At 53.5% G+C, this 19607-nt stretch overlaps 7 protein-coding genes across 7 annotated transcripts; 2 read left to right on the forward strand and 5 right to left on the reverse strand.

The window, feature by feature from the left end:
• Positions 1-4408: 4408 nt before the first annotated feature.
• AB675_6765 (putative acyl-coenzyme A synthetase) lies at positions 4409-6130 on the forward strand (the record flags this gene model as incomplete). Its single annotated transcript, XM_018147079.1, has 1 exon — positions 4409-6130. One exon carries the CDS (start codon positions 4409-4411, stop codon positions 6128-6130), a length of 1722 nt encoding a protein of 573 aa, XP_018003341.1.
• A 249-nt stretch (positions 6131-6379) lies between these two features.
• On the reverse strand, positions 6380-7561 carry AB675_6766 (uncharacterized protein; the record flags this gene model as incomplete). Its single annotated transcript, XM_018147080.1, has 1 exon — positions 6380-7561. The coding sequence occupies one exon, from the start codon at positions 7559-7561 to the stop codon at positions 6380-6382; it is 1182 nt and encodes a 393-aa protein (XP_018003140.1).
• A 529-nt stretch (positions 7562-8090) lies between these two features.
• Positions 8091-8768, reverse strand: AB675_6767 (uncharacterized protein; the record flags this gene model as incomplete). Its single annotated transcript, XM_018147081.1, has 2 exons — positions 8091-8364; positions 8425-8768. The coding sequence occupies 2 exons, from the start codon at positions 8766-8768 to the stop codon at positions 8091-8093; spliced, it is 618 nt and encodes a 205-aa protein (XP_018003216.1).
• A 1585-nt stretch (positions 8769-10353) lies between these two features.
• On the reverse strand, positions 10354-11127 carry AB675_6768 (Cytochrome c oxidase assembly protein COX11, mitochondrial; the record flags this gene model as incomplete). The annotated part of the gene is made up of 1 exon (XM_018147082.1): positions 10354-11127. One exon carries the CDS (start codon positions 11125-11127, stop codon positions 10354-10356), a length of 774 nt encoding a protein of 257 aa, XP_018003596.1.
• A 380-nt stretch (positions 11128-11507) lies between these two features.
• Positions 11508-11842, reverse strand: AB675_6769 (uncharacterized protein; the record flags this gene model as incomplete). Its single annotated transcript, XM_018147083.1, has 2 exons — positions 11508-11722; positions 11827-11842. 2 exons carry the CDS (start codon positions 11840-11842, stop codon positions 11508-11510), a joined length of 231 nt encoding a protein of 76 aa, XP_018003399.1.
• Positions 11843-15905: 4063 nt separating this feature from the next.
• Positions 15906-17309, reverse strand: AB675_6770 (Serine/threonine-protein kinase ppk23; the record flags this gene model as incomplete). Its single annotated transcript, XM_018147085.1, has 2 exons — positions 15906-16725; positions 16807-17309. The coding sequence occupies 2 exons, from the start codon at positions 17307-17309 to the stop codon at positions 15906-15908; spliced, it is 1323 nt and encodes a 440-aa protein (XP_018003193.1).
• A 270-nt stretch (positions 17310-17579) lies between these two features.
• On the forward strand, positions 17580-18378 carry AB675_6771 (Superoxide dismutase 1 copper chaperone; the record flags this gene model as incomplete). The annotated part of the gene is made up of 2 exons (XM_018147086.1): positions 17580-17609; positions 17653-18378. 2 exons carry the CDS (start codon positions 17580-17582, stop codon positions 18376-18378), a joined length of 756 nt encoding a protein of 251 aa, XP_018003112.1.
• Between the last annotated feature and the right edge of the window lie 1229 nt (positions 18379-19607).

The raw sequence follows: 19607 nt of genomic DNA on the forward strand, positions 1-19607 counted from the left end.
GGACGAGAACTGATGCTGTCAGATATGCGACGTTTGTGCAACAGACAGTGGCACTTTAGTTCCGCGTGGTTCGCAGTGGGCTTCTGCATGCAACTGCTGGTTGAGATCCAAACGATAGCCCTCGAATATGGTGGACGGGCCGACTTCAGTGACAGAATCTGGCGGGAAGGCTGCGGATGCTATGCTCAAGGGATAATGGGCAAGAGTAATGCCTTTCGACCGTCCCAGCCGAGCTTCAGTCATGCGGAATCTCGTCAAGATGCAGCTGGACACATTGGTATGTGTAGCAGGAGTGATGACTCCCGCGGCGAAGTCCAGCTATGGGCAAGACCTGAGATGCACTTCTCGCTAGTGACAGCAACCAAGTGAATTGAGTATTGTTTGACGCTAAGTCGAGTGTTCAAGGACTGTCATCCCGGAGGATTTGCGCATTGCTCGCGAATGCGCAAGCAAGGCATGCTAGCTTTCCTCCTTATCTCGTGCGCCTCATGCTAGGCCACGGAGACAGGCTCGGCGTGGACATGGCCGCTATCGATTCAGTAGGAGGACTTATTATTGGTACGCGAAGGAGATTGCGACTTTGATGGTGGGTTCGGCGATATCGAAGCGCCGAACCATCAGCAGAAATGGTCTGTGCGTGGCGGGGAGTCTGGGGAATTGTCAAGTCGCGCAATCCTGAAGTCGTGCATAATGATTGGCGTGCACACTAGCGTGCTGATTCAAGGACTTGCAAGTCGCTGGCCTTGCTGGCCAACATGCTTGCTCACTAGTGTCAGCGCCGAGGCCTGCTTCGTTGACGTGGGATATCTAAATGAAGCGATGATGTTGGCACAACAGAGCATTCCTCCTTCGATCTAGCGATTAGCATCGGGTCTACCTTTCCATGACTGCAGTTGACCGCGGTCATCTGTTTGAATGCTGCGACTGTTTGAGCCACAAGAAAGGCCAGGCCGTCTGCGTTTCAGCAACGAGGATTGCGCTGTCAAAAGCATGGGGGCACCTAGAGAATCCCGTCGGACGAACTGCGGGCGCTGCCGTAGGTCCAATACCTTCTTGGTATGGCTATCAGAAGAATGCTCCACGACTTGGTGGTATTTGTGCAAGGAACGAGCGCGCTAGAGTCAGCAAGCGAGTGACAGCTGGGGTTGGATGGCTCGATGGCTCGTCTGAGATGTCGACATCAGTTCCCTGTTCGACGAAAAGATCTTTGAGCAACATCAGACACTTCGCGCTGCAGGAAAGTCGTCGTTTGACGTAACTTTGCAGATGTGGACACGTGAAAACACCTGGAATGACCTTTGACAGCAATGGAATGCCAGATGTACATCCATGTGGCATCCATTGTTGCCACCAACCAGCAAAAGTCGAAGTTTGAAGGCTGCTGAAATATCTTGGATACGAGCAGCGAGACCTTGAAGACCACCCCACGCCAGTGAGAGCAAATGAAACGAGCATGCTCTGCGGCAGGACCCCAATTCTTGTCGAATTTGAGGAGCTGACGAATTGAGGGACCATTCCAGGCGCAAATTTAGTTCGCCTATGCTGACGCTTGTGCATGAACGAATACCGCGTACTGTCAAGAAAATGTCTGTGGTTGAACGTGGAGGTGCACGATTTGGCAGCAGCTGATCGCACAGCGGATCAGTTGCAGATCTGATGATGTGCTCAGAGCAGATCTTAATGACCTGCTGATTGGGGCGAAGAGGAATCATTTTTCCGTCTGATGACATCTACGAGCTGATGGGGATATGATCAGGACACTGAGTACCAGATGCGTCGAAGTCGACCTCCAGATTGAGGTCGTAAGCTGCTGACGGTAGACGCTGGGACGGCCCTTATCCTGAAGTCAACCTTAACGGAAGGCCCAAGCCTGTACTGTATCGAAAGGTGATACGGGCTGCCACTCGAGCGGGGTAAAAATGCGCCCAAGTTTCGCTGCCAGAGCCAATAGTTCCTGCATTGGAGATATCGCTCTGACGCTGTGCGACCACAGACTTACGAGAATCACTCCATTTCCGTCCCCTCTTTCTGCTCTCTCCTCATACCACCACTTGTATGAGGCGGCTGCACGGCCATGCCTAGGCTGACCATCCTTGTCACCCTCCATTTCATCTTCTGCATGAGCCAAGGTGCGTGCTGCCACCGTAAGGTGGCTGCCTAACCCAAGATAAGTAAGGTGCTCAGCAGGCTGTTGCCGACTAGCCATCGATGTTCGACATTATTCCCCACTAGATGGCAGGCTCACAACAGCTGTTCTTCAATTCGGAAAGACCTTTCTCGATATCTTTGCCTCTCTTCCCGTTCCTGCATAACTCGTCTTCTTCATTTCACATCAAGGATCCCTTTGACTTCTATTCAGGCTTTGAGTTCATCTAGCACAACTCAACCTGCAATGAGCACACTACATACTCGTGCTTCGTTATAGCAACAACCGACCATTCAACACTCCTTCTCTCAACTCATCATCACAACCCACCAATCCTTACCATGTCGACAGATTTCTTCGGCGATTTCTGCCTCGCCTGCGACAGACAGACCAATGGGGGCACCTTTTGCTCTCAGGCCTGCAGAATGGCTGAGCTGGAGTTGTACACAGGCTCGGCGTCAACCACGACTTTGCGTAACGCAACGAGTCAGGGTACATCTCATCGGTCAACCGCATCGGCTGGCCCGGGCTTCAAACTTCCGCCCGCGTACAACTTCACCCAGACCCAGCGGCAGTCATCATCTACATCTCTTTCGACTTCATCATCTTCACTCTCGTCGTCGCCTCCACAGTCTCCAACGACTACTCAGCATCTAACCTCGCAGGCTCAGGATGACCTACGAGGGTACGTGGGCGCGTTTGACAAGAACCGAACGATACTACGACGACGAGTTTCTATGCAAAGCACCTGATACATCGAGGCATCAATTCACATTCTGGCAGGGTGTTGGAGGAAACAACGGGCAGTGTACGAAAAGGCGTCAAAAGCATTTGCATTCATTGGAGCATAGCAATCACTACTCGTCATTCTCATATTGCATGTCACCATCAGAAAACCTCAAACATGTCGAGGAGCACAAAAGGGAGATCAACGGGACAACAGAACCCGCGAATGACAGTTCCTTTAGATCGGAGAGGAAGACAGAACGCTTACATATCACAAAGTGTCGACCATTTCAGCGTGCCATAACACCGTTTCATCTCTTCATAGCATTGAGTTCCATCCTAGCTGTCTGTTCTGTAAAGTCGTGCCTTGTTCTCGTGTACACACCTGCAGGTACATCTGTGCTAGTTCGTCTGTGCCTACCTAAGATCTGTCTTGCATATCCGGCCTTCCATGGAATCTTAGACTTTCCGACTTGGGCGGCCCTACTAGGAAGCGCCCAGCTGACTGATGATTCATACCCTTGCGCATACATGTATCCGACGTTGCAACATCGGCGCTACTGTAGTTCATTTGAGTTGTGGAGATTCCTTGTCGAAGGCGTGGTGTTCTGATACTGGTTCGTAGACTTCTGACACCCTTCTTCCTGTCGCGGTCGTCATGACTCTATCTCAAATTCGGAAAAGCAGAACCGCAGTATGTGGGCCAGGTTGGTAACTGCTCCTCCTGGTTGCGGCAACACTACAGCACAGCACTCACTAGATCCCGCAATAAAACTGATCTGTAACTCCAGCCGGCACCCGATCGATCGATTAGCCTTCAGAGATTAACCTTCGATGCCGCTCAGATGAGACCGGAGCTTCCCAAACCATAAAGCCCTGAAGTACACCGGAGACACATCTCCGCGACTCCCCCCAGTACTCGACCACGATGAAAGGCTGTCAGCTACACTGCACCTTCACACTAAAAGCCATAAGTGACAATACTGTGATGATGAAAGGTCCTTTCAATTCCCGTAAATTCGAGAGAAAGGAGTTTCGACCGTGAGTCCTGCTTTTTTAGGCAGGCAGGCGCGACGCCCTGCGCTTGAGCGGTCCCCTCTGATGTGCTTTCTCATCGTCGTACCGCTCAGTCTCCGATTGTTAGGTGCTCTCCCGAGCAATTTGACGAAGTTATGAAGTGCTGCTGCGAGGCAGGAAATATACGATATCGTACCACAGATGGTACTCAGGTAGGCAGCGCACGCTGTGCTTTGAGGACACCTTCCACGCTCATCCAATGACATCCCAACGACCCGAACCGAGGTTGGCCGGTTGTTACCCCAGGGCCTTTGCAAACCCCCGCAAAAGTAAAGGGTTCAAAAGTACTTGCTTGGCTGATTCACCCACACTGTAAGCAGTGACTGGACCAACCCAGCAGAATATACGGACAGACTTGAGAGCTTCCATCCCCGCCGGTGACATCGAAATTCCCCAGCGCCGATCTCGCCTGCTCTCCTGGTGACTGTCTCCCCGCCACCCACCCAGACGTCAGCAACGATGGCTCCCAAGATCTACTACGCTCCCCGGTACTACCAGTACCCCAACCTCGACCTGCTCACACTTCTCTTCGACTCACCACACGCCCTCTCCGTCCCCACCAGCAAACTACACATAGACGCCGCCAACCCATCCACCAACTACCTCACCAAACGTCACTGCCACGCCCTACTCGAATCCTTAGCCCACACCCTCCGCCACCACTTCCAAATCGGCGCCTCCGGTCCCAACAAGGACGTCATCGTCGCTTGTTCCGCCCTCCAGATCTTGTTGCCGATCGCCTTCTATGGGACCATCGCTGCCGGCGGCATATTCTCGACCGCGAGCCACAGCTTTACTGCGGAGGAATTGGCGAGGCAGGTAAGTCAGGGTGATGGGAAGGTGGTGATTGTGTCGGAGGAGTTGCGGGAGACGGGAATCGAGGCGGCGAGGATTGTTGGGTGGGATGACGCCAGAATCGAGGAGCGCGTGTTGGTGTTGGAGAGCGAGCCGGGGAAGTGGGGCCTAAGAACGGCGGTGGAGGGAAAGGTCGTTTGGGCGCCAAATGCGGATGAGGATGTTGCGGAGAAGGAGAAGAAGAGGCTGACTTGGACGAGGATCACAGATGCGGATGAGTTGGGCGATAGTATAATTAGCTTGCTGTACTCGAGCGGGACGACGGGCCAGCCAAAGGCGGTAATGCTAAGCCATAGGATGATGGTGAGCCAGGTGTATATTTCAAGCCAAGTGGCGAGGGAGTGGGCATTACCCCGGGTGTTGACGGGTGAGCTGGTTCCGAGTCCGCAGCGAACATTGGCACATTTGCCTGCAGCACACATTGCCGGCGTGGCAGGATATTTTGTCGGCCCGGTGTACTCAGGTATGGAGTGCTACTGGATGCGGAAATACACCTGGAAGAAGTTTCTGGAGTACAACAAGCAGCACAAGATCACTGCCTTCTTCACAGTGCCCGCGATCTGGGCACGAATAGCGAAGAGCCCCGACGTGGCCGATCATTTCGCGAGTCTGGAGGGCGGTCTGGGAGGCGCAGCACCGCTCGATGCGAATTTGCAGAACGCCGCTGGCAAGCGTGCGAACATCCAGCTGGGAGGCACATACGGCATGTCCGAGACAACAGGCTCAGTCTTGACCCTACCAAGGGGCATGGAGGACACTACAGGCTCAGTCGGCATCCCTCACCCCAACTGCATATTTCGACTGATAGACGATGATGGCAACGACGTCGCCGAGGGCGAGCCAGGCGAGCTGCTAGTGCAGACGCCAACCATGACCAAAGGCTACTACAAGAACCCAGAAGCTACCAAAGGCGCATTCATCGATGGTTGGTATTGCACAGGCGACATCCTGCAGCAACGTGGCGAGCGCGGACTATGGTACGTGACGGATCGCAAGAAGGAATTGATCAAGTACAAAGGTATCCAAGTCGCGCCAGCCGAGATCGAGGGTTTGTTGCTTTCGCATCCACTGATAGAAGATGCGGCTGTTATCGGTGTCGAGGGCGAGGGCACAGAGGTACCCAGGGCGTATGTTGTGGCGGATAAGAACAAGATCTCCGAGCAGGAAATCAAGGGGTTGGTTGCGGAGAAGTTGGCAGCGTACAAGCAGCTGAGAGGAGGTGTGGTGTATATCGACGAGATACCCAGGAGTGCCGTGGGAAAGATCTTGAGGAGGGAATTGAGGGATCTTGCTGCGAAGAGCAGTCAACCTAGGGCGAAGCTATGAGTGAGGTTGTTGTTGTCGATGTAGGGGATTGTGCAGTAATTCCAGGCCTGGTAAAAGCAGGGAACAGATTCAGAGATCGGGTGACCAGACTGAGGCTGCACCTCAATAGAGGAGAACTCTGAGCATTCGAAAATAGCCAGAAACCAATGGCATCGACCAAAATGGCGCTGTCACCGCACCTGCCTGATGCCGTCTTGCTCTCACTAGGTCCATAAGCCATCTTCCAAGGTTGCCAATTTGTGTGCGGTCCTAGTCTGGCCACTTGTCTGGCATTTCGCCATTCCACTCCTCCAGACTAGCTGCACCAGGTCCGTCCCAATCTAGGAACCTCGCATTCTCGGCATCCCGGTCAATCAGCCACGGGAATCTGTCCTTGTTCTCCCATAAATAGTCAGGCATCTTCACTATCCCATCGGCCCTACTTCCACTTCCACCCGCGAGTCCAGTCTCACCGACCTTCACAAACTTCTCCCACTCCCTTTCCGCCAGATCGACCCCATTCTTCACCCGCCTCACAATCTGCGCCGGATCCAAGAACACCGGATGGTTGAACTCTTGATGGCTGAAGCCCCTGATCTTGGCCTGAAACTCCGCAATTGTAGAGAAGCAGCTCGAGCAGTGCCAGCCAGCATCGCCGATCACGCGATATCGAGACTTGAACTCGAGTTTAGAGGCTGAAGTACGTAGGTCTTCAGGCCAGATCGTCTCTGTGGATCGCCAGATGGTGGCTTGTGGATGCAGCCAGTGACGTTTCTGTGGGAGCGAGTGGATTGTGTTGAAGGAGTAGAGGTGTGCGGTGGTGGAAAGTGTAATGCGTGGTGTTGGGAAGGTGCAGGTCCTCAGAAGGGTGAGAGCTGAGGGACGTGGGATCTCGTCGATGTCGGAAACGAGCAAGATGTCGTTCTCTTTCGGACTTTCTGGTGAGCCTGCAGGGATCGACAGGAGCTTGCTCAGCAGGGAATTCCTCTGAGCGCGCTCCAGAGCCCACGGATCTGTAGTGCCGGTCTGATCTGGTCGAAAGACGTGAAAAAGAATCTTCGTCCTAAAGTCTGCGAAGCGTGGAGACTCCGTCAGGTTCAAAATTCCTCGAATCTCAGTCGGAGGCTTGGGCACGCCCGTGAAAGTGTGCGTCGATACTGCGAGGACGAAGTAGTCAACTTGTTCTGCCAACGTGTGAAGTCTGATCTCTAGTAGATCTAACTCCGTGTTGATCGTCACAAGGTCGTATATCTTCCGTCTGGCGCGGTCCGGCGCAAGTGCCAGATGGTGCTGTTTGCACAAAACCTTTGCTTCTGCATCATCGAGCTCATGCGAGTGTGCCTTACTCGTGTCATCATTTCTGTTTGGCGTGCTGAAGGCGAAATAGTAGATACCACAGCTGGTCAGGAGAAGCAGAGCGATAAAACTCCATTGTGGACGTCGCGCTCGCATCAGTACCTGGACATCACCCGAAAGCCTCAACGAAGGTCATGATACGCAACTGCGTCGACTATAAAATATCGATAGACAAGTGTAACGTCGAATGCGAGGATTAGGAAGGGGAGACGGAGAATAAATATGCTGGCACCACGAAGCTACGTAGATGCCAAGGTCTTCTGTGCCAACCCATGGCTTGGCCCGATCAATCCAAATTGCGAGCCATGAGTATTGCCTTGTTGGAATCAAGATCACGGCATCGTGCCGCAGGGGCGGAGAGACAACAGCGTTTGTCGAGATCACGAGTGCATCAATCTTAGACCTTGAATCATCCTGAACTCTCGGTATTGGGATCTAGTGCAGTACATGCATTCGTCTAAAGCCTGTGAACATACATACAAACCTGTACACAGCTGGGCTGGCTCTTGCCAACATACAGCCCTCAACCTGCGTTGATCCACCTGCCAGTAGGACGCCGCTAGCGCAAACAGATCCTACCAACCAGACACGCCCAATGCAAGGCTCACGAACATCGAGCTTCCGCTCACAGCGCAAAGGCAGCGCCAGCAGCCACAACACCTGCCATCAAGCCCGCCGCAACACGGACCTGGCCAGCAGACGAGCCAGCAGTAGCGCTTGAGCTCGCGCTGCCAGAGGCAGAGGTTGCCGATGCACTGGCGCTTGAGCTTGGGGAGCTGGACTCTGTCGCCGCCTCTGAACCGTCGCCAATAGTACCACCCTGGACTGAGTCGCTCTGAGGCTGTGTAGTCGAGGCTTGCGCTGCTGCTTGTTGATAGGCTTCGATTGTGCGGTCAGTGCTAACGGGAGGTCTCAGCAATGACACTTCAAGATGGTAAGGCATAGCGGGAACAACTTACGTAGGGTTGATAGCTAGCGCCATACCGGCTTGGCAATGGCCAGGAACTGAGCAGTAGAACCACATGGGTGCTGAGGCATTGGTGACCTCGAACGTAAAGACATCGCCATCTTTGGGTGAAGGGCCCGAGTAGATGCCGCCATCCATGTATTGGCAAGGCTCAGCGAAGGTGGACTGAGCGATATCGTGGCCAGCGCCGAACCAGACGGCGACCTTGTCGCCCTCTGCGACATCAGAGAGGCTGTTGGGGTTGAAGACCAGGCCGGGGCCGACAGTGACATTGAAGGTGTGGTCGGCGAGGACGGCGCTCGCGAAGAGGAGGGTTGTTGCTGCCAGAGCGTACATTTTTGGAGGGTGATTTTGAGTTGTTTACGTGGTGACTGAGGTGGTGTGCTTGGTTGGGTAAGAGTGATTTTACGTCGTCGAGACGGTCAAGAATGTGCAGATGGAAAAAGGTGTATACGTGAGACTGAATGAAGTACCGGGTTGCGCGGTGCAAGACACGGGTGTTTTTATAGAAACTCAAGCTCACCTTGTAGTCCCCCAGAAACACACGTGGACTCATTTCGTTTCTCACCATATTTTCACCTTAAAAGCGTCAAGGTTTACTGGTGGTGAACAGAAGCTGGACGTCGACTTCTAGATCAGGCGACGGAATGGGGTCAAACGGGCCCGAACGAGATGAAACGCCGCAGTCTGGCGCCATCGGATAGGGGCACGTCTTACTTTGCAATTTCGACAGCTTCCGGTACTTCCTCACACCTGTCAGAACTGGAGAGTGGGTGAGTTGCAACTCGTGAGCGACTCTCGGGACGGCGCTGCGTATTCTTCGCTGCCTAGCCGGGTGTCTGAAGGTGGTTCACGGGGTCAGGGTCTGGGGGGAAAGTCTTGACTGTCGTCTCGATGCTGTTTCGAAAGATGGAGAACATTATTGACGAACCGGCCAATAGGAGCAGAGAAATCCAGCGGGTTTCTTCGGACCTTGTGGCTTGAGCACAGGCGAGCCAACGGGCGCTACACAAACTCTCTACGACAAAACGCAAAGTGTTTGACGCATTTTTCTTTTAGAAAGTCATCGTGGACGTCCTTGTCGCTCTGCTCAGACCTCTCGGCAAGCGTGGCTTACACATCGGCATTGTGACTATCGAGCCTGAGTCCAGTGCCAGTGCCCTCACTGAGTCCCGAGGTTATGGCTGCGGGCAGTCCAAGGCCAACCACTCACGATGATTTGTGCTATTGGCCGTGATTTTGCATGAATCTTACTCGGATTCTCTATGATGGCACGGCTACACAGTGTACAGAACAACAGAAGGGATTGGCATAAGATCTGAAATGCAGACATCATGCCACCAATCGTACTTCAGAAGTACTTAGCACCGGGAATTTGCCGCCGGTGAAGATGGCTTCATCAGGTCGTGCTGTAATGTGCTTTTGCACCTGAGCCGGTGCTGTTGGTGCGCCGGTAAATATGCGCCCCGTTCGATCTTCACCTGCGTGACTTCAGTATTGCTGAAAGTCACGTCGCAGCCCGCCTGTAATGTGTCGTTGTTGCCGCTATCTTGGGCGTCGCACCACTGTGAGCACCGCTTCGCTGTCCCTGGGGCAAGTATGTGTGCGCTGTGTTGCCAGTACGGCTGTCTCCAACCGTCTGAAGCAGCGTTGTCAACGGAGTTCCTCCCAGCATGATGCAAAAGCTCACTCAATCGAAGGGATTGGTCGACATCGAAGCGGCCAACGCTGGACCACGATCGCACCCTATTGTCGACGCAAACCAGTTCGTAATGGTAAACGGCGGCGGGCCAAACGAGATTTGTGCTTTTCGAGGCTCGGACCTGCCACATCAAGTCACAGTTGTACGATAAGATCCAGAACCGGTGCCGGTCTGTACCAGTGAATGGTGGCCAACCCAGCCAGGTGACCATCGTGGCGTTTACATCCCCGCCGCCAACGGCACAGTAGTCAACACCCCGTTCTTATCATACCTAGCCTTGAAGAACGTATAGCTCAGCGTAATCGTATCAATACCCCTCATCGCCGGATCCTTGACAAATTCCGGATCAATGAAGAAGAACACCGGCATATCCACCGTCTCATTCGCGTTCAGTTTCTGCTCCTCAAAGCAAAAGCACTGGATTTTGCTGAAATACGGCGCTACCTGCGCCGGCGTTACACTATATGTCGCGACACCGATGATATCCGCCTGACTCTTGTTCGTAGCCGTGTAGAATGCCAAAGCGGTTTCGCCGGGCAGGACACGGACTTCTTTTTGCTGAGGCGTGAACTTCCAGGGTAGGACGTCGGAGACAGAGCCGTTGAAGGTGATCTTCAACCTTCGGTGGTTGTCAACAGGTCTTAGACGAGCCGCAGGGTCCCCGCCAGCGTAGTCGTGTGCTTTCACGGGCTGGCCTGACCAGCCGGTCTGCTGGCAGATCATCTTGTAGAGAGGGACAGAGCCGTAGGCCAGGGCGAGGGTGGCTATGCAAACGCTAATGCCGTATATGAGGGTCGTTTGATTCTTTTTGCTGCTTTCGGCGCGCATAGACTGCATAGGGCTGACGAAGGCTTGTTGTCGACGCGGAGCAGATTGCTGCTGGCGGAACGGGTTGATTTTCGAGAAGCTGCGGGTCTGTGGAGGTGGCCGCCATGCTGTGAAGAGGGAGGCTCGGGGCGCTGCTGAGGGCAGAGATCTGACGGAGGCCTTCATCATTGATGAAGCTATAGGACGGAGCGACAGGGTGTGTTGAGTGCTATAACATTTTCGACATGCTCCAGGTCTACTGAGCATGTTCATCAGAGTCTACCAAGTTGTATGATGCTTTCTCCGAAATAATCTGGTCGAAGCTCGAGTCACGGATCATTCACGCTGCAGAAAGCTGACTCGAGCATTCACTGCCTCATAACAGCTTCGGCCTCTGCACCTTTCTGTAAAACATTACTTGATGTTGAGGACAATGGTATTGTGTCGCACATATATACAGCACCTCAGGCGCGGCTATGATCGCAGGGACTGCTTTTCCCCGGGCAGGCAGTTGTTCACAACCCCGTCGCATTTCCTCTGCACTTGATCATTAACAGGTTCCCCTCTCACTTCTTCTCCTTCGTAGCCTCCGCCTTCTCAAGCGGGTCGTCGTCCGCACTGGTGACCTCTGGGTCGGGACCCTTGTCTCCAATAGCCTTGTCTAGCTCATCCTCGCCAACGATTCCGTCAGTGGCGGCTTCGCTGCTCTTGGACTTGGCTTCCTTGGTAGCCTCGGCCTTCTCGAGAGGGTCGTCTTGCTCTGTGGAGGCTTTGGCGCTGGCTGAGAATTGTCAGTAGCTTTTCAAATGAACGACTTGCAAAGGAGAAAGCCTGTAGCGGAGCTAGGCTTGCAAAGGCTGTCTCGGAGAAAAGAGGATTGCTCACCACGTGTTGAAGGCATCTTGGCGTTATCTTCGAGGTGTGACTGATCTCGTTTGCTTCAGTGCTTTCCTTTTGATGGATGTACTGAAGAACAACTTCGGTGCGCGATGAAGTCAACTTATGTATTTTAAGCGCCTTCGCCATTCGTGAGCCCTCTCTCGTCATCGTGCCTCGCAAACTTGTTTGTGGCTCATCTTGTGTGGCTTGTGACATCACAAGCAGGGGTTGGCTGTGGAGGGGTAAATTCAAGGTACACGAAGTATGTATCGGCGATATAACAAAGTCGATCTGAACGTTTGCTCGTCAATTTGTGGAATGATGCTCAGCATAGTCGCGGCAAGAAGATCGTGTGGCACGGTTGCGCGAATGCATGTCATATACCAATCATCTGACAAGGCATAACCGAGGCGCGATAGTAGATGTACTTATTGAAGTTGCTCAGACTACATGTGTGACTATCTCAGGTATATGTGGTGAGAACCTGTAATAGTCACGACTCAAAAACCTGCCAAAGTATTCATTTTGTCCTATCAGCACATGTATGGTGCTAGCTTTGCCGCAGACCTGGCCTTAGATCCGATCGCTCGCTTGTTAGCTTCGCTAATCGAACGCCTCGCTTGTCAGTCTCGCCGCATGCTGTTGATTGCCCACCGCCAATAGTCGATCCCATTCGGCAGCTCCGACGTATCGGAATGGTTTGGCTGCGAGTCGCCCAATCAGCGTGGCCGGCTCCATGATATAATTAGGAGACTCTTTTGAGAGGAAAGGGTCACTTGGACTGCCTGGGTCACCATGCACTGCTTGGCGGAGGCTATGCCGCTCGTCAGCATCTACGCCTGGCTTCGACGAATCGACATGGTCTTCATCAGTGACACGTTGTTTCGCATCAGTTACGTCCGTCGGCTGTATTTGGGAGGCTGGTGCAGGAATGATTGGGTGCAGGAATGAATACACTTGGTGCTTCGCTCATACGAACAGTGCTCTGACTGGCCCCTCGTAGTGCATGTATGGCATGGTAGCTTCCTATCGCACGTGGTGTTGCGACGCCGACAAGGCCAGCAAGCAACAACATTCTTTGAAGCAGAGGAACCATCTCTCTCGGGCTCCTGGTCGCCTCGCTCGCTCTCTTGCGATGAGCTGGTATAAAAGCCACCTGATGAAGACGACGGAGAAATCACAGCTGCGACGGCCTCGTACAAGCGCTGGCCTAGCTCCTCGTCGTGCTGTTGCGAATTGTGCTCGCCGTTCTCTTCACTGTTCACTGTATGACAGCCGTGGCGTTGATGTCGTAACATGGACCGCCTATCCGCATAGACCGCATTGCATGACGTGCAAGCCGTCTTCTCACGATCACTGGATCCATGTACCTTGTTGAAATGCCGCTGAAGATCGTGCGCCCTGACGAAAGTCCTATGGCATTGATCACACGCATGCCGGTCTTGATATCTGAAGTGAGCGGAAGGATGTTGACTGTCCATATGCTCATCTAGTCTGACTGGCCTACTGAAGGCTTCGCCACAGTAAGAACACTTGTGCTTGCCACCTCTACGACGCATACGAGATAGCTCGCGATCAGTATGGTTGCAAGAAGAGACCCGATGGCCTCTGACGCAGGCCGCGCATGCAAAGTTTTCCCCGTCGATCAACATAGCTTGGGCGCTGCTCAGCTGTGACTGAGTTCTGGACAATCTTCAGACGACACGCTGTTCAGTGTAGCCAGTCTGAGGTGAGCAGACGATCTCCCGTCGTTCAGATTGTGGGCCGATGATATGGCGTCAGCTATGTCGAACAATGCGTTTTGCCACCAGTTTGAGGTGTCGCAGCCAACAGCTGTGCCAGGAGGTCGAGGTGCCGCAATTCAAGTGCAGGTAGCACACGCCGTACCTGGACCGAGTTCGCCGTTCTCCTCAATGTGCTTACAGTCGTTGGCAGATTAGGAGAAGGTAAGATATAAGCCAGTAAAGGTCCGACTAGCCTTTGTGAAGAGTGTTGGGAGCGCGCGTGGACCAAGGCTCGCAGGTCTGAGACTCACACAGGTGAAGCCTTTGGGACTGGTGGCATGCTTCACAAACAGGTAACTTCGTTGTTGGCGGATGGTGGTGAGACTGTAAAAGTATCCGGACGATCGTTGAGCACAAGTCGGACAGTTGAGAGCCATGCTTTCTAGACACGGGTGCCAAACGGTTATTAACTACAGAGGGCAGCACCTCTATGGTCGATCGTTTGAGGCAGAGAAGTACCGGCACAAGGAACACGAGCGAGCGCTTGAGGGAAAACCGTACCGGCACAACGTCAATTCGAGAAGAAATCGTATCGGTACAAGGCACCCAGGCGAGCGCTGACAAGGTTTGTACCGGCGCAAAGCGCAAGGCCTGAGCGACCTCGGGAATTCGTACCGGCACGAGCCCCCTGAGCGACCCATGAAAGCCCGAGCGTCGAGGCACGACTCCACCTGCTCCCTTCTCACTGGTCATGGACTCATGGAAGAGCAGCAGATCTTGCAACACTTATGTCGGATCGTGGGCGTGGTTATCGAAACTCCAGTATTCTCTGCGTACAAGACATTATGTTTGCCTACCACGTTCCGGCACAGAGACCTGAGTAATGTCCACGATCCGCCTCTCAACCTACTGCAGAGATTCCGCGCTATACTACGCAGTCTCAGCATTACTGTGGTAGGCTTGTGTAGTCTTCGCCTTGGGCAGAAGACTCTCCGGCACGAAGCCCATGGATCCCAAGTCTGGGAAAGAGACACGCAAGAGATATATCATATCCGATCCTTTTATGTGCAGGCGTGGCAAGCTACGCTGCACGTTTTGCCCAAGTTCAAGCGGTAGGCTGTCAGCCAATGAGGGTCACCAGGATCCAAAAGAAAAAGAACGATCCCTTGGCTATGGTCTCTGGTCAGGTTGGTACTAGACTGGCCGGCAGTGGCGAGAGCGCCGTTCCGTGGCGAAGCAGCAACTGTAAATCGTTGCAGCACCAATTCATTTCTCACTTCTTGAGTGCTGTACCGGCACATGGCTTGAACGTTGAAGTGGTGGGTATCTGGTGTCCCTTGCTACGTCTCCACATTCAGACTGTCCGTATGCTATGTTTGTTGGTGCCGGTACGTAGCAATTCGATCCTCAACAGTGGCATGCTTGAGGACTGCGCAAAGGTGGCGGGCGTTGTGCCGGAACACTTTGACAGCGTAGGTGATGTCGGGTCGTTGGATAAAGTCGACAGAGCGTCCGCTCATGGACCTGAGGCTTTCATGATTTACTTCGACTGTGGTCTTCCGAGAATAATCCCTGCACGCTCGCCCATTCCGGAGACACAGCTACGACTAGAATATCATCGACTGCAGTAACGTCCTCAGCTTTGGTCTCCGCGATGAACGAGGAAGCCTTCTGGACTATCATTTTCGGTGCGTAAATTCCTGACATTGTCGGTTGTCGACTTGCGGCTCGTCCAACCCAGTCGACAAGCTCATCTTGTCGTTGACCCGCACAGAATCTTCCCTCGCTCTCCTTCGCCCCTCGTCCGCTCATCTCCAGTATATCTTCGCTAACAATGGCAATGAGTAGGCTTGACAGCTACGCTGATCGGTCTGGTGACGATATGGCAGAATTTTCGCATCATGGATGCCCGGGCCAATGGTACGTCTGCACGTCTATGCTCCGACATCCTCACGTCTGACGTTCTTGATATAGTCACCATCCGTCCTGAAGCCCGAGGATGGTACGGGTATTAGGCGTATATAAGACCAAGCAAAGCATGATCTGCACCTCAGAAAAGCCAAGGACACCCAAGAAGTGATGGCTTGTCACACACACCAACGGCACAAACCCAGCGCAAAAAACTCCCAGAAAGCCGTCTGCGAAAAAGCGGACGCGACAAAACGTCGTTGGACAAAGGGCCAACACACGCAATTGGCCGCCAACGTACCGAGAAAGTATCCGACGGGCGGCGTTCTTGAATAGAAGCATCTAGCGCAGAATAGTGACAAGTATAATGTCAGCTGTCCACTTGTTGTCGAATGTTCGTGGCTTCTCCTACCGGCTCCGCAGACTCTGCTGGCACCTGTGAATGACATTCCATCATCGATGGACATCGAAGAACACATTCTCAAGGTCTCGTGCCTCAAAGTTAGGTGCTTCGCCTCGTGCAGGCGCTAGGGGAGACGCTGCTTTCCGTCGACTTTCTAGTCCGCCCTTGCTCGGGAAAGTTGGAAACATCTCCTTTGCCTTGGGACGTGGTTCCTCGCTGAAGTACCTATGATAGAGCACATCCTCTGCCGTCGGCCGGCCTTGAGGGTTCATAGACAAGCAGTCCGTGAGAAGCTGGAGGCCAGCAGACGTGAGATACGGAAACTTTGTCGCCGACAATCGCGACGACAACTCAGGCGCCTTGGACAGGACTGGATGGAGGGCCTTTGCGTTGGGTAAAGATCTGAAGCCCGGCCACGACCCGCTGGTTGGAGTGCCGAGGAGGGAGAAGATTTTGGCTAGCTGATCAACTTCGTTCTTTCCCTGGAACAATGGTTCTCTGGTCAACAACTCGGCAAATATACAGCCTAGCGACCAGACATCAACGGCGGCGTCGTATGTCCTTGTCCCAAGAAGCAACTCGGGTGATCGATACCACAACGTGACGACAAGCTGCGTCAAGTGTCGTGGTGGAGGCGTAGACGTGTATCTTGCCATGCCAAAATCAGCCAGTTTGAGCTCGCCACGGTTGTTCAACAATAAGTTAGAAGTCTTCAGATCGCGATGGAGGATGTGGCGGGCATGCAGATATACCAGTGCTGAGGTGAGCTGTTGCAGCATCAACTTTGTCTCAGATGGCAGGAAAGGCTCTGAGATGGTGGACAGAATCGTTTTGAGGTCGTGTTCGACGAAGGGCATCACGAGGTAGACACTATGGGATGATAAATGGGTCAGAACAGGTTGTATCGGATCTCTTCAACTCAGGACATGGTCGTCCGAGAGCTGGACTTACTCTGTCAAAGTGTCGCCAGTCACGACTTCTTTCAGATCGATGATGTGCAGGTGCGAGCAGGCGTTGAGCGTCTGGATCTCCCGGAGGCCGGTGACAGGGAAGCCCTCGTCTGCTGAAGGATTGATCTTGAGCTTCTTTAGAGCAACAATCTCGCCCGAAGTCTTGATCCGAGCTCGTGAGACCTTGCCATAGGATCCTTCCTCGATCGCGTTGAGGATCTCGTAGTTATTAACGGATGCTGCTGGGCCGAACGTCGTTGAGGGCAACGAGAGCAGATGGGCTTCCGGTTCAGGCGGTGGTGACGGAGACACTCGGCGCCGCTTCGAAGGGCGAGGGCTCTCCTCGTAGTCTCCGCGGGCTTCTTGTGCTGCAGCAGCTTCCGCGGCTCTTTCCGCTTCCTGTCGCGCTTTCTCTTCCTTGACGCGCTTCCTCTCAAGCTTCTCTTGTTTGCGCTGTTCAGCCAATGCTGCGTCCTCCACCGTACTGGCCCATCGAGAGCTCATCGCGTGGCGCGCGGCTTGCTAGTTCAGGCAATCCGGAATGGGATAGGCGCGTTGGAAGTGTTGAAAGAGACGAAGACTTGTGATCAAGATGCAAACAGAGGAAATTGTTTGGCGAGCTTTTGGGTATGACGCAACCCCGCATCAGGTACGGCGATCTGCCGCGGTCGGTGAAGTGCATTTCTAATATGCTCACGACCAGTGACGAGAAACCTTCTACCTCGAACGTCAGTATCGCTACTTCTGCAATTGTGAAGTCGAGAGGACAGAAGCATGGGTAGTATAGGCGTGGAGTCCTTTCAGGTAAGTGTCAAGCGGACTATACGACATCAAGCTAAGTTGCCAGACAACATTCGCAGTGCCATTACATTGCGACAGCTGCGTGGAATCAGTCACCAAAGTGCTGAACGAGGTGGATGGCGTGCACAAGATCGAGGCTGCACTGAAGGATCAGACCGTCTTGGTAGAAGGGACAGCGCCTCCTTCCGCAGTCGTTGCTGCTATCGAGTCCACTGGCCGCGATGCCATCCTACGAGGCAGCGGCAAATCCAATGGCGCAGGCGTGTGCATACTCGAGACGCATGCTCCAGCAATCAGAGACCCCGTAAGAGGCCTGGCGCGAATGGTACAAGTGGGCGAGAACAAGACATTGGTCGATCTGACATTGAAGGGCGTTTCGTCTGGAACGTATTATGCCACAGTGCGGGAAACTGGTGATATCTCCCAAGGTGCGGCCTCAACGGGCGGGGTGTGGGAGGCCATCAAGAGGGCAGTCGGCTTCGAGAGCGAGCAAGAGCCTGCACGTGGTATGTTTGGGACGATAACGGTCGGAAAGGATGGGAGAGGGAGCACATTTCTCGACCGACCAGTCGCGATTTGGGAGCTGATTGGCCGAGGCATGGTGGTGTCCAAGAGTGCGCATGCTGGTCTTCAGAAGAACGATCCCGATACATTGGTCGGTGTCATTGCAAGGAGTGCCGGCGTGTGGGACAACGATAAGGTGGTTTGTTCGTGTTCAGGTAAAACGGTATGGCAGGAGCGGAAAGAGCAACAAGCCCAGGGTATGCTGTAACGGTCGCCCAGGAAGCATTCGCTTGATGACAACTGCCGGCACGATTTGTCGCGTACAAACCCTCTCTGCAGGCCGTGGAGTGACGTTGTGATGCAAAATACATCGAGTCACATCCTTATCAGCCCTAGTGAATGTAATCAAGACTTGACATTGTGTCGGATGGGAACTGCTCAAAGGCGTCCGTTCGCCGGATGGCTTCTCGGACTGGGCCGCGGATGGTGGTTTGAAACGCCTCTCTGACGGTGTCACAAACCTGGCATAACCGTCCGTGCCGATGTTTGTTTTCCATTCATTCATCGGAAGCAGCTATCCTACATGGAAGCCATTGTGTGATATCGATGTTGAGTGATCTCGAGTACAGAAGTCACAGAGATATCACCACGTTCATCACAACATGACCACGACTGCCCGCCGCGTTGGTGGCTGCTCCAGTTGGGGAACAGAACCGCTAAAACGTGCAGCGTGGCATTCTCGGCCCCTGAACCATGCTGCGAAAGGCAACCTTAACCCTCCCTGAAGCACAATCGGATTCGCCTATGAAGCAGAAACTGTGTGCCCCACTTCAAACGATCTGCTGCAGCATGTTTCGTTACCAGCAAAAGCAGGCACATCTTCATGCGTCAAGGTAGGGGTGGAACAGCAGACCAGACACCAGATACGTCCTGACGTGAGGGACAGAAGGGTCGGTCCTGTCGGGCCAGTATACAGCAAGCTTTGCAGCCTTCGTTCTCGCCGTCTTCAACCCCTCCTTCCTTCCCATTCTCGAGGAAAATCCCACCACCAAGTCTTTCTTTTCCACCCGCAGAGAGCGAGAACATCTCTGCCACATTCCTTACCTCTTCTACCCTCCGGCAGGTCCTCTTCAACCTTGGTACTATTCTATTAATGCCATATCTAATCACCACCCAATCTCGAAAAAGAACCCGTCAACCTCTTGGAAGATCGGCCATATAAATCCCGTCGAGCGCTACCCACCAATCAGTGCCTCGGACTGCCCGCACAGCACATCGGCGCTTCTGCAACAAGACCGCATCTTCACTTCCTCAGGCGCTTACGCTCTGGGACATCCCTTTGCCCAGCTACAAGCCTCGTTCACTGCGAGCACACCTCGCTTCTACAGGCCCGGGCCTCGCCAAAACCCACAGTACTAGTCAATTTAATTCTCCAAGCGTGAAGCTGCGTCAGACTACAGCATCAGCCAACCATCCAAGCCTGCGCCAACGCTTTCC

This window comes from Cyphellophora attinorum (genome assembly GCF_001299255.1).
Source record: "Cyphellophora attinorum strain CBS 131958 chromosome Unknown Contig5, whole genome shotgun sequence".
NCBI lineage: Eukaryota > Fungi > Ascomycota > Eurotiomycetes > Chaetothyriales > Cyphellophoraceae > Cyphellophora > Cyphellophora attinorum.